This window comes from Lynx canadensis, chromosome B1, assembly GCF_007474595.2.
Source record: "Lynx canadensis isolate LIC74 chromosome B1, mLynCan4.pri.v2, whole genome shotgun sequence".
NCBI classification, from domain to species: domain Eukaryota; kingdom Metazoa; phylum Chordata; class Mammalia; order Carnivora; family Felidae; genus Lynx; species Lynx canadensis.
Genome location: NC_044306.2, coordinates 55,236,447 through 55,250,738, shown reverse-complemented (window position 1 = coordinate 55,250,738; position 14,292 = coordinate 55,236,447). Strand labels below are relative to the sequence as shown.

The 14,292-nt window shown below is 39.4% G+C and overlaps 1 protein-coding gene across 1 annotated transcript in view; it reads left to right on the top strand.

Annotated features, from left to right (window-relative positions):
* Nucleotides 1–14,292, top strand: part of GALNT7 (polypeptide N-acetylgalactosaminyltransferase 7) — a 149,029-nt gene that overhangs the window by 113,025 nt on the left and 21,712 nt on the right. The window contains exons 3-5 of the mRNA XM_030312753.1: nucleotides 6,784–6,950; nucleotides 11,711–11,841; nucleotides 12,093–12,172. Of these exons, the coding sequence (XP_030168613.1) occupies nucleotides 6,784–6,950; nucleotides 11,711–11,841; nucleotides 12,093–12,172 (378 nt within the window). The remainder of the gene's footprint in view (nucleotides 1–6,783; nucleotides 6,951–11,710; nucleotides 11,842–12,092; nucleotides 12,173–14,292) is intronic.

Sequence of the window (14,292 nt, the reverse complement as noted above, 5' to 3'; positions counted from 1 at the left end):
GCTTTTAAAGCATCGTCTAGCACTAGATACTGAGGAACTTACCAGATGAGTTTGAAAGGAAGTACCATCAATAATCCGGAGGTATTGTGAAGAAGAGGAGAGATTTTAGGGGACTGGAGGTGGGAAAATACTGCCTTAAACATTTTCCAAAGAGAAGAGAGAATGTTTGGTTCTGGAAACTTGACACTGATGTACGACTCTTAAGATCCTAGAAGAGACCACTTATTCATACTTAAAAAGTCACCTTCACTAGGTACCAGTGTGAGTCTATGAAAAGGAATCAAACCAACTAGTAACTGTATCTTAAAAAAAAAAAATGCGTTTACATTAGTGGACCAGGAGACTGTGTGATACCTAATTTGTCTTGATTTAGTAGGATAGCTGAGTAAAGTTCTCAGATCCCTGTGGACTAGGTAAAGAAATATAGTGGGAATGATAGTGCAGTTAGATGAAATTGATGAGTAGAGTGATAGCAACCTCTTAAGGATTACACATAGCTTTCAAGCACTATATTTGACCTTCTCATATTCGTCCATATAAACAGTGGCTCCAGAGATAGAAACCATACTAATCCAATTTTCCACATAGAAAACGAGGAAGGATGGTTAAGAGAGCAGAGCCTGCTGGAGCTCATACCCAACCAAAAATGCAAAATAAATGTAAACAAGGTATTTTATGCTGAGTTCAACTGCAAAAACACAGAATGAGAAACACTAGGCTTAGCAGTAATTGGGGGAGAAAAGTTGTAGGGGTTTGTGAGCTAGCAGTATGATACCGTTGCAGAAAATATATCCAGTACCAGTGTAATTTTAAGTTGTATTTGTAAAGGAATTGTAGCCAGATTAAGGGTTGTAAGATTGCACCTTTATGTCGGCAATTCCACATCTGGATTATAGCAGGCTTTTCTGGGAAAGACATTGACGAAAGGAGCATATCCAGAGAATGGTGATCAGGAAGTGTAATTTATAAATTTCTTTGATGCTCAGATTCTCCATTTTGGTACGTGTAATGAACTGCAAGGAATAAAATCCACCATAGCATGTTCTTAAGGGGCTTACTTTGTGTCATTTCCAATCAAAGTACGTAGAAACTGAACACTTGGATAAAATTCCACTCCCCCCAGCCTGTTGAGTTTGAGTGATTGGGTTTAACAGTGATAATTCTCCTTTCATTGAAAATGTATATGGGTTTCTGAATGCTGAGTTAAATTTTATATTCTACATTACTAATTTATTCAACCATTGGGTGTCAGCACTGTTTCATGTAAATCATAAGCAATTTTCCACTTCCTTTTATCATGGGAATGAGCAAAAAAGGTTTTAGACGGAGACAGGAAAGATTCTTAATTGATTTAAAAATAAAAGTAGGTAGTGTATAAAGAAAAACAGTGTTTCCTAAATTGAGGATTTGTTTCCTATGCCTAAAAAAGCGTGCATATATGTGCGTGCACATGCACGCACATACACACACCCCTGTAGATTAATGATAGTTTCTATGGATTGCAGAGGTTTGCAGCCTAAAATGCTGTTTTTCATAGTCTGCTGAATTAGATATTATTTGTTGATAAAGTCTAGACACAACAAGGCCATGTATCAAACTACTGATCTTAAAAACAGCTGGTACTGAGGGAATACAAGTAAATTATACACAGGCATTTCACTTTTGGGTTGAAATTTACTTTTTTAAGTTCTAGAAGAGTCACTGTGAGAATTTTTATTCCCATCTTTTCTTCTGATCACCAGCACCTGGCCCACATGGCCCCCATGAGAATACTGTGTTAAATGACTTTAAAGACTAACTATAGCTTTAATCACTGCAAACCCATAATCTGAATGTGAATATTTGCGACCAGAACAGTCTCTTGATGATGCTAAAGCACTACTGTCCTTGATGTTAGAGGATTTTTAAGCTCTCTTGGAAGATGAGGCTCCAGAGAGCAGACATTAGTCCAAAGTCTATAACATAACCCATCCACTTAAATGTGGCTTTCTTGTTTCAGTTGGCCGTCCTTCTTATTAGAACTGATTACAAATTCTCCACCAGTAAAGTGAGAGAAAGGATGCAAAATAGGGGGTTTTACAGTACCATGGGGGCTTCTTTCAATAATAAGTCTTAACATCAGGGCTTTGTATATTATAAGGTCTCTTTCTGTATGCTCCACTCAATGGCTTCATCTCACAATGGAAAATCAGAGAAGCTGCCAAAGAGCTAAACTTTCTCATGAACCTGCATTCAGGCTGATGGTGGCCAGTGAAAGCTAGTAATTAAAAGTCACCCAATCTGCATTGGCTTAAAGGTCTCCTTTCAGCTAGTGGCCAATCAGCCTGAAGTTCAAACTCCCTCTCTGGGCTGTTTCTCCTCCATAGGGTCTCATCTCGTCTTCCTTTCTTCTGTAGCATCCAGATGATAGAAGGGTCCTGCATCCTTGAGGTGCTATGGGTACTTCTGGTCTGTTTACCCTCCATCCCTGCTGCCTTCTCCTGTCTTCCCAGGTGTATGACGTCTTTGCACTTGCTGCTGAAGGAACCCCTGCCGTAGTAACTTCTGGTCAATTCTCCTGCTGCCCTTGGGACACATGGTCCCTTCCGACATCTGCCCCACTCCAGGGACTCACTCCACATTGGCTTCCACTGATACTGTGGATCCTCTGAACCCCACGGCCCAGTCCCTGGCTAAGCCTTCTACCCCATCACTTTGCTAAATGTCATCTTACCCCTTACCATGGTGACTCCCAGCAGGCCCGTGGATCTTAACTCTAAGCTACCTTCCATGTTCCCATGGAAAGCATGTGGACATCCTAGGCTCTCTGGCTCCAACCTAGAGCCAAAGGAGCCTGCAGAAAATAGGTGGAAAAGGGAATTGTCTTTAACTCTCTCTGCCTGAATACACATCAGAATTATTTCTGTTCTGTGCTGTAGCCACACCCTGTGGGGTGGTCTCCTCCTAAAGGTCAGAACTGGAGGCCAGGCACAGGTCCCTTTCTCCATCTGCTTTTATTCCCATCTTGTTCCCTCCAGATTTTCTACCCATCCTCACTAGAAAAGCTTCTCCTTCCCTTTTCTGTGGAAAAGTAAGGAGATGGTTAAATAATGGACCGGCCATACTATGGAATATTATGCAGTAGTTAAAAAGATTTAGATAATATGATAAATCTGTACATATTCACATGGAAGAAGAATTTATACATATTCATCTGAATATGTTGTGTGTGTGTGTATATACTCACACATACATACTCATTTATATGCCTGCATAAGAAAAGTTTAAAAATACACAGCCAACGATTAACAGTGATTTCTCCTAGGATGTGAGATTTGACATAGTTGAGGAGAGGTTAAGGGAGGGAACTTCCACCTTAATAAACTTCTGTGTTGCACAAGTTATATAATGCTTTTGTAATTTTTGAGACAAATAGGAAAAGTATACACCAAGAGATGTTACTGGCACACAATCTCATTTACATCTTTGGAGTTATTTCCAAACTGTACATAGGCAAGAGGAGATGGAGAGGCGAGACAACACTCTCTATTCCAGTTCTCTCGTCCCCTTGTCCTGTGGAAGAAGGCAAGGTAGCATGCCCAAATCTTTAAACTGTCTCCACTTATGCAGTTCCCCAGGACAGTGACGGTGCCCCTCATGGGACCCTCTCTCCCGTCTTCACTCTACCTCTGCCTTCCCTCCTCTAGTCTCTGTGTGTTTTCAACTCCTTTCTGTCTGCCATTCAGAGTCCCTGTCTGCTTATTTCCCCAAGTTGTCATCTTCTGCCTTAGAAATCAGCAAGTCCCAAATGTCCTCCCATGTCTTGAATATTGTCACCAATTCTCGTGTCTGTTATAAATTGATTGGTGTCTGTGCCATCCGGTTCTGCTGTGTTAAGCCCAGTGGTTGTCCTCAGAGAAGGAACAAGGTTGCCTGAGCCTCCATCTGAGTTACAGTTTGTTTTGAGGGACTGTTATTCCTACCGTCTAAAATTAGACCTATCTGCCTGGGTTGCTTTCTCTCCAGAAGCACTCATCACATCTTCTTTCAAGATCTGCATTCCTCCACTGCTGTATTTTTTAAGTTGCTCTTCTGAATGAATATTTGGACCCTCTCAACTTTGGGTTACACTAGAAAGCCCTCTTGGTTTAACTTGTTGCTATAGGGTGCCATACCCCACCTGTCCTTCCCCATTCCTGGGGCCATCTCCTGGCTGCAAAGGGGAGGAGAGGAGAGGGCTCCCATCACATAACAATATGCTCCATGGGTGCCTTGTATTGAAATGATATTCAATATCATCAACAGTTCTTAGATCAGTTCTTAGCCATTTATACATAGGAATAGCTAGTATTTTTTCTTTTACGTTTATGTTTAATAAGATTTCTTATGAATTCACGATAGCCTAGGTTTATTTCCTGCCTTCACTACTTACTAGCTGTGTGATCTTAGGCAAATCATTTCTTTCTGAGCCTCAGTCCCCTTATCTATAAAATGGGGATATTAAGGGGCGCCTGGGTGGCTCAGTTGGTTGAGCGTCCGACTTCAGCTCAGGTCATGATCTCATGGTCTGTAATTTTGAGCCCCACGTGGGGCTCTGTGCTGACAGCTCAGAGCCTGGAGCCTGCTTCGGATTCTGTGTCTCCCTCTCTCTCTGCCCCTCCCCCACTCATGCTCTGTCTTTCTCTCTCTGTCAAAAATAAATAAACATTAAAAAAATTTTTTTAATGGGGATATTAATAGTACTGACCTCATAGTGGTATTCGCAGGTTAAATAAGTTAATAAAAGTAAAACACAGAATAGTGCCTGGCACATAATAAGTAGATGCTGTTATTTCCTCTACCGCAAACGCCCTTCTTTGTAACTTTTCCTCTTTAACTTATGTTTATTTTTCGTATTTTAATTACATGTTCCAAAGATACAGATCTTCCAAGTTCCCATAATACCTGCAATCATATGCACACGATTCATTCTTGTGCTCTTATCTTTTCCTCCCCACTCCCTCCCCATCTCTTGGGGCTTAGCACTTTTTTTTTTTTTTAATCATCTTTAATCAAATCACTAGCTCCAGGGGTCCTTCCTGACCACATGTCTCGAGGCTAAGTGAGGTCCACCTGTCGTAGGCACCCTGGTTTTTGCATCGACACTCTTGGAAAGTACAAATATTTGCTCTGTGTCTTGATTCCCCTGTAGGACCATGGCTACGAAAGGGCAGAGACCGTGCTGTCCTCTCAGTGCTGTAGCTCTGGTGTCTAGATGAGAGCATGAGCATAATGGGTAATTAATACCCCTTTAATGAGAAAATGCAGATATAGGAAATAAGATTTAAGTGGATTACCGGACTCAATCTGCATTTCTATAAAAATCAACCTTTAAGAACATAGATAATTTAGAACAATTTTGAAAGGAAAATACACACTTGGAGAAAAGGTTGTTTCCATCTGAATCAGACCAGGACCTATTTTAAATAATGGTTCCTACTCTAATTCCCGGTATAGGTTATCAAGCTGATAAGGTTAATTACTGCTTTTATGGCTTTAAATTTAATCTTGGGAACAAGCTTATTTACTTCGTGAAAAGCTTTGGCGTTAGAAAAACAAACAGAAATATAAATGTGTGTGTCTATGTACACACATATATACGTATATATGCTTTGTGTGTGTGTGTGTGTGTGTGTGTGTGTGTGTGTGTGTATTTTTTGTGAAACTCACTAAACCTTCCCTGGCTCCTTGAGTCTTTATCAGGCCCTGTTCTGAGTTTCCTTTCAATTAGAAAAAGGCTCCTGGCAACTTTATTCCTACTGTAGTTGTGTCAGATAGTTTTGTGTAAAATAGCTAAATATCTTCTTTAGCTAATCTAATAACTAAACGTTACTAGGAATTTTATTTTTTTTCAAGTTTATTTATATTGAGAAAGAGAGGGGCGCCTGGGTGGCGCAGTCGGTTAAGCGTCCGACTTCAGCCAGGTCACGATCTCGCGGTCCGTGAGTTCGAGCCCCGCGTCGGGCTCTGGGCTGATGGCTCAGAGCCTGGACCCTGTTTCCGATTCTGTGTCTCCCTCTCTCTCTGCCCCTCCCCCGTTCATGCTCTGTCTCTCTCTGTCCCAAAAATAAATAAACGTTGAAAAAAAAAAATTTATATTGAGAAAGAGAGCAAGCACGAGTGGGAGAGGGGCAGTGAGAGAGGGAGAGAGAGAACTCATGAACCATGAGATCACGACCTGAGTCGAAATTTAGAGTCGGATGTTTGAGCCCCCCGGGCACCCCAGATTACTAGGATTTTTAAAATTCATTCAACAGTTAATTTTTTAATGTCTGCTATATGCCATAGGTCAGCCTATTTCATTTTTTTTCCTGAAGGTTTTGGCCGCATTAGAACAGGACAGCTTTCAAATCTGTGTATGTAGTTCATACACAGCAAGTGAAATAAATCTGTGCACTAGAAATTCAAGTTTTAAAAAGGCAAGTAAACTGAAATCTAAGTCATGGGGGAAAAAAAAAGCCCAGCTCTGATTGCTGTGAAAATCTGGAGTGCCCCCGGCGGGGACGCATACATTCAGAAATTAATTCTCTTTACCACACAGCAAGTGCCAGTTGGTTAGGGAGCTGCTCTGTGAGTGACTTCATCTCGTAGCATCTTCTCTCTTCCATTTGCGTTTCTGTTAAAATATAAAAGGTTGCATTTCATTCGCTTCCCTCGTTTAAGTCAGTAATATTCAATCCAACCAGAAAACCTAATCGTAGTAAGTTTGAAACCGCGCATTACCAATTGCCTCTAAATAAACATGACTAAATGTTCCTTTCACAGGTGCAAGTATTGGCATTATGATGAAAACCTACTCACTTCCAGCGTTGTCATTGTCTTCCACAACGAAGGATGGTCAACGCTCATGAGAACGGTCCACAGTGTCATTAAAAGGACTCCAAGGAAATATTTAGCAGAAATTGTGCTAATTGATGATTTCAGTAATAAAGGTAATGGCTGTGGAAAATTGACTTTCTGTCTATGAAATAAGCTAATTATGAAGACTTGCAAAGTGTGATTCTAAAATAATTAGTCTTTAAAAATTAATAATTAGCATCTACTGATAGCATCTGGTACCAAGCTGGCACTGTGCCAGGCATCATACATAAAGTATTTTGTTTCATCCTGGCAATAATCCTTGAGATGGATACTGTCATTATCTTTATTTTACATGGGAGCCTCAGAGGTGTTCAGTAACTTGTCAAACGTCACAGAGGTGCTAGTTAACAGATCCAAATCTACAGGCTCATAAATCTGTGTATTTAACTACCATCTTACACGACACCAATTCTCTGGGCCTCGGATTTTGCAAAAATGGGGCCATGAAGATCATTTATTGAAAGACTGAAAAGTGCAATTGTGTTATGTTGTATTGCTACCAGATGCTCCATCCATAGCCGTCAACCTGAAATCCATACACCTATTTAATAGCCTAATTTTTGCATTTGAACAATGATACAAATATTGAATTTGACCAGACTCCGCGGACCATTGTTATATATAATAGAAGTATCTCCTAAAGCTTATTTTGTTCTGTATTTGATTTAGAATGTTGAATAAAAGGAAATTGTGTTGTATTTTTTCTTCTTTTTAAGGAGCCAGCTATTATAGCGTTTAGGGAGGTGTTGGTTAACCTTGATTCAACTTGGCAAGAGAGAGATTGAGCAGTGGTTTCCCAGATAAGTGGGTTTTTTAAATTAACATTTATTGTAAGCGGAATATATCTTCTTAATGGCACAAGTATTAGAAGATAGATAATGTTATAGTTCAGACCCCAAATCAGCATGCTAAATAAAAAAAAGAATGGTGCTGCTGAAACCCAGATCTGGATATCTATTTACTAGTCTTTGCTTGTCATAAAACTGAATTAGATTCTTTGAAAATTGACCAAAGCACTCAGGCTACTCAATAACAACAAGGTATTTGCTTTTTTTTGGCAAATAAGTCTCGCAGAGAATTTTTGTGTACAAGTGAATATATTAGAGGTGAAGACAGAACATGGGTAGCCTGAAAATACCATTCAGAATGGCTTTACACAAGCTTTCTCCAAAACTTAATTTGTAACTCTCGCAGTCTAGATAAACCTCTGCTGTTTTTGCAAGGACATGATCAGAATATTGATCTACACAGATGTCAGCATGGAGAAGAAATAGAAATAAGGCCTATTTCCTTTTCCCCTCATCTTTGTACAACTAAGCACTTTTTTCAACTAATCACTTTTAATTGCACTAAAAAGTGTAATCTTTTAAAATGTTTAGTCCTATCAAATGCCCTCTACCTTAGACATCTTGACTACAATTTTCTATGACAGGAGGGCTTTCATTAAGAATACGATTCCTGTCTCAAGATAAATATTTGAAAATACGTTTTGAAGTGATATTGTTGGTACCAACAGTATTTTAGATTTACGAAAACCTACATCTACAAAAATGACTTTGGGAAATCTCATGTATGTGATTATGTGGATTTTAAGAAGCCTTATGTTATTAATACAAGCAGAGGCTTAGCATATCCTTTAATAAAAAGTGCAGATACACCAAAATGTGTTCCCATCCTAAAATAACTCCCATCCTCAGGAGAGGAGAACAGAATTTGGACTTCAGTTTTTTTTGTCCATTTGACTTTAATTATTTTGTGTGATTAGTGCTCTAACATTTAGCCTCTTATAACACAGTTTAATAGCAGTCAAGTGCAGGACCTGCTTATCTTGCAGAGTGCAGAGAGGCATTGTTGGCGCTCCCCTTGAACAGAAGTACAGAAGGCCTTTAATTTTCCCCATTTCATAACAACCGTAAAATTTGTCAGCCCTATCCTTAATGAGTGAACATTTGGTTTGTTCTTTCCCCAATATATTCAGAAAGCAAAAGTTTGAGTTACCATTTTTCCTTTAAAGACAAAACACTTTACTAATATAAAACCTCACAAGGAGCTGGCTGCTTATAACACTGGGGTTTCTGGAAAACACAGTGTCCTCTCTAAACAAGAATTGGGGCCTTTAAATAGAGCACACTCCTCTATGCTTGTACGTCAGCCAGCTGAGGCCAAGTGGGGCCGAGGTAAAATGGGTCTCCACACTCTCAGTGGCTCATGACAACACAGAGTTATACAGTTCTCTGGCTCATACTACGCATTTTCTGTGGCTCAGCCCCAGCAATGCCCCACACCTTCACTGCAAGGCAGCCTGAACTCATGCATTGCCTGCCTTGTGCAAAGGAAGAGAGAATGGTGAAACACTAGTGGGATTTTCACACTTCCGCTCACAAGTGCCTCACATCATTTTGTCCACAGCAGGTTGGCCATGGCAAACCACATGGTCTAAGCCTACTTTCAGCAGGCTGGGGAGAATAATTATTCCCCGAGGAGAGGCGAATGTTTTGAACATGATTAGAATCTACCAAGGTGTGAGATCCCAAAGAAGCCAGAAGTCATTTGAGTGACCAGCTTACCTTTTGGACCATCTTAACTAAGAATCTAAATTTGAAGCACAGGCCATCAACTCATTTCTGGCCATAACAATTTATTTTAAATTTATTTACATTGCATAGTCAAAAGAGCACTGAAATGCAGAGAGACAAATATCATATGACTTCACTCATATGAAGACTTTAAGACACAGAACGGATAAACACAAGGGAAAGGAAGCAAAAATAATATAAAAACCGAGAGGGGGACAAAACATAAGGGACTCTTAAATATGGAGAACAGAGGGTTACTGGAGGGGTTGTGGGAGGGCGGATGGGCTAAATGGGTAAGGGGCACTAAGGAATCTACTCCTGAAATCATTGTTGCGCTACATGCTACCTAACTTGGATGTAAATTTAAAAAATTTTTTAAATTAAAAAAACGTGGAAATGCAATTCAGAGGGTGCTTTTAAAAAGTAATTTAGGATTGTACCAAGCTGAAAAAAAATAAGAAGGTAAGATTTAAAAAAAAAAAAAAAGTCACTTAAATTGAAGGGAAAAATTACCTAGATTATTCTGGGGAAAAAATATAATTCAGCGTGAGAATTTTATTTATACTACTCATGAAAACTGGATGCCAAAATAGAAAAAGGTTGATTTTTTCTTCTCAATCCTGAACACCCATGTATAAGTGTATTGCTCCCTAAAAATGAGTCAAGTATTAAGTGTACAGTCTGACTAGGTCATCTCTAAATATATCTTCTTTGTTATTTATGTGTTCATGGTCCAAAGTTTTAAACAACTTAAAATAATTTTTGTGTCCCCAAGAAACATCTTTAGAGATCCAAGAGCTAGTTGTGGCTGTGATGGACCAATTTCAAGGGCTCATAGTGACACAGACAAGTTATTCTCTTGCTGGGAATTCAAGCTGGTGCAGCCGCTCTGGAAAACAGTATGGAGGTTCCTCAAAAAACTAAAAATAGAACTACCCTATGACCCACCAATTGCACTACTAGGCATTTATCCACAGGATACAGGGGTGCTGTTTCGAAGGGACACGTGCACCCCCATGTTTACAGCAGCACTATCAACAGTAGCCAAAGTATGGAAAGAGCCCAAATGTCCATCAATGGATGAATGGATAAAGAAGATGTGGCATATACATACAATGGAGTATTACTCGGCCATCAAAAAGAATGAAATCTTGCCATTTGCAACTACGTGGATGGAACTGGAGGGTATTACGCTAAGTGAAATTAGTGAGTCAGAGAAAGACAAAAATCCTATGACTTCACTCATATGAGGACTTTAAGAGACAAAACAGATGAACATAAGGGAAGGGAAACAAAAATAATATAAAAACAGAGAGGAGGACAAAACAGAAGAGACTTATAAATATGGAGAACAGACTGAGGGTTGCTGGAGGGGTTGTGGGAGGGGGGATGGGCTAAATGGGTAAGGGGCATTAAGGAATCTACTCCTGAAATCATTGTTGCACTATATGCTAACTAATTTGGATGTCAGTTTTAAAAAATAAAAAAAAGTTATTCTCTTGCAACTGGGAAACCAAGGTGGAAACTTTGGCAAATGTGTCTTTGTTTTGACAAAGTTTCCTCTACCAGATTGCAAATATATGTGTATATTTATTTGTTACACATAAATCTTACATTTAAATATTTACGTATGTATACATGGTACTTATATATATACATACACATGTACATGAAGCCATACATATACTTGTTGATACCCACAATACAGAGAAAATTGGATCCTTTGGTTATTATTTGGCAACTTGATGACTATATTTATCACACCAAGACCTCAACCTTCACCACTGAGTATAGCTCGAGAAAGATGGCCCGGAGACCAATTTTAACCTATACCCTATGTAGATTCCAATAAAGTTATAGAATGTTGTTTATAGCCCGTGTATCTTCAGAATTCTGGAACCATTACTTCTGCTAAAGTAACCAAAATGTTTGCCTTAAGGATTTTAGATATGATATTAATATGCAGATTTTTTTTTTTTTAAGTTTTCATGTCAGTTGACATAGTCATCATATATTTAACATTTGGAGAGGTGTTTGATGACTGTCAGGCTAACCAGCTCTCTGTAGGCATATTAAGCAAAAAATGAACTCAAATAATACACTTTACCTTGCTTCTCTGTAAACATTCAATCTGTTTGACCAGCTGGACTGCCCAAAGTACCTGTTGCCTATTCCTGTTTTTTGAGAAAATTTAGAGTTTAACCGGTTTATGTACATAAATATAATTTATGTTGATTGAATTCTTTTATCCATAGAACACTTAAAAGAAAAACTAGATGACTATATTAAGCTGTGGAATGGCTTAGTGAAGGTATTTCGAAACGAAAGAAGAGAAGGTTTAATTCAAGCACGAAGTATTGGTGCCCAGAAGGCTAAACTTGGGCAGGTAGGAAACATTCGCTATTTCACAATGTTAACATCTTGGATTTGGTAACTAAAAGATCGTATCCGTTTTTAAGTACCCTTCAGATTTTTTTTTTTAATTGAAACGAAATGCTGGCTTTATTAAACCGATACCTTCTATGTCAGAATGGACTCTAATGCTAATGTATTACTAGCATCTAATGTTAAATTGTGTGTGATATGCGATGTACCATATGTGAAGAGTGTTCTTTCTCCCTGCCTCTGTTTTTTAAGGTTTTGATATACCTTGATGCCCACTGTGAGGTGGCAGTTAATTGGTATGCACCGCTCGTAGCTCCCATATCTAAGGACAGGTAACGTTACTTGGCTTTTTTTTTTTTTTCTTTTCTTTCCTGGGTGAAAAGTAAACCTTGCCCGAGAAGGACAAATAATATTCTTCTCCTTCTCCTGATTCTAGTTCCATTCAGCGCCTCAAGCGCTGCGTTTTAAGCATTGTCATTCGGCCGGTGGTTCTCTGGGCTGGAGCCAGACGGATCCTTTGGGCTGATTCGGATGCAGGCAGTCCAGCGTTCGGGATAAGTGTAGGGTGTCTCACTTAAGAATCATCTTGTGGTTGGCTTAGTGAACAGACAACCCTGTAGCTCCAAAAGCTTTGCCTGAGAGTGACGTTAATTGTTCCCTCTACACTGTGATAACAGTGCTAAAGACTTGAAGGCTCATGCTTTGAGATGATACCTCTTGGTTTTTTATGCCTTTTTGAATTACGATTTTAGATACAAAGGAGCAGCTGTTACTCGTGTCAAAACTTTGGGTTCCTGTAGAAACTTTAAAGTTTAGAAATAGCCATGCAGTAGAAATGTGGCGATCACCACATTTACAGAAGCGTCTGAACAATAGAAGGCAGCATTAATCTCCTAGTTCCAAAAGCCTTCGCTGCTTTTAGTCCAGAATTCTGACTGTTTCAGAATCGAGGGAAATAAAATCTGTCCCTGGGGCGAATGGTGTGAATCAAAGGAAGAACTTTGGGGGGGTTTAATTACCCGTGGATTTGGTCTGAAAGCCTGTCATGAACATTTTTCACACGCTGATTCAATCTTCACAGCACCTCTGCAAGATAGATATTATTAGCTCCATTGTATTGAAGAAGATATTGAGGCCTAGAGGAGTTAATTAATTTGCCCCAATTCAAACAGCCAATAAACTCTCAAGCCGAGATCTCTCCGGGACGCTTTACACTATTTATTTAGAAATCTGAGAATCGTGAGAAATAAAGAAAGATAACACACCTTCACCTCTTCAGGTGAAAACGAGCAGTCCTCAGGCACCATAAGGAGGTGGTTTTCCGCAGGGTCCTGTGGCATTCCCACATACGCCCCGGTGACACCCCACCCTCACCATCCCATGGGAATCCACGGTCCACAGAGAATACCGCATCTGTCTCAAGTCCACTTCCCCCATGTCAGAATTGTATAGGTTTTTCTCTTCTCCTTGGTTTCTAAACATCTAAAAAGCACCTTAACATGGTTATGTAAAGCTGTAATCTCTGTTTGAGGAACTGCATGTTAAAATCCTTTCTGATAGGATGACTATTGAAACAAGCCAAATTGTCTTTGCAGACTTGATCCTCCATCTAATTAGTCGTATAGAACTAGCATTTTATGAAGCCCAAATATAAGATATTTTTTTGCTCCAAGTTCTCAGGCCACTACTTAAGTTTGTCAGCAAGTTTTAAGGGCTTTTAAGAGTTTTTTTCCCTCTTCTTTTTTAAAAAATGCAGGAATATAATACGGTAGTTATTTTGTTTTTTGTTTTTTCTTTTTGGCAGTGTTTTTTGCCAAGGAGAGGGAAAAGAAGATCACGTAAAGGAACAGGAACAGGTTTTCATAGTAACTGTTTCCAAAGGAATAGAAAGCAACAGAAAGTTGGGAGAACCACTAAGAACATAGTGGGTTTTATTTCTCTGTGCACACACTCACACACATTCGCGCTCACACACATTCACACACGCACTCACATTCACTCTCATAGTCACGTTCATATTCATTTTTTTATTTAAAAAAAAATTTTTTTTAATGTTTATTTTTGAGACAGAGAGACAGAGCATGAGCAGGGGAGGGGCAGAGAGAGAGGGAGACACAGAATGTGAAGCAGGCTCCAGGCTCTGAGCTGTCAGCACAGAGCCCAATGTGGGCACTCGAACTCACAAACTGTGAGATCATGACCTGAGCCGAAGTCGGACGCTTAACCGACAGAGCCACCCAGGCACCCCTGTATTCATTTTTTTTTAATGGAGGGATAAGGAGGAAAATAACAGGAAAATCTTGTAAATAATGCAAAACCACCAAGAGAAAATTGCCCATAGGACCAAAGTAAATGTGAGGAAACATGATTAACTTCAACATTTGTCTGTAAGCTGAGGGAAAAATCTGCTGTGTCCTTCCTTTACAGAAAAGGGCTCCTTGACTTTTAAAGA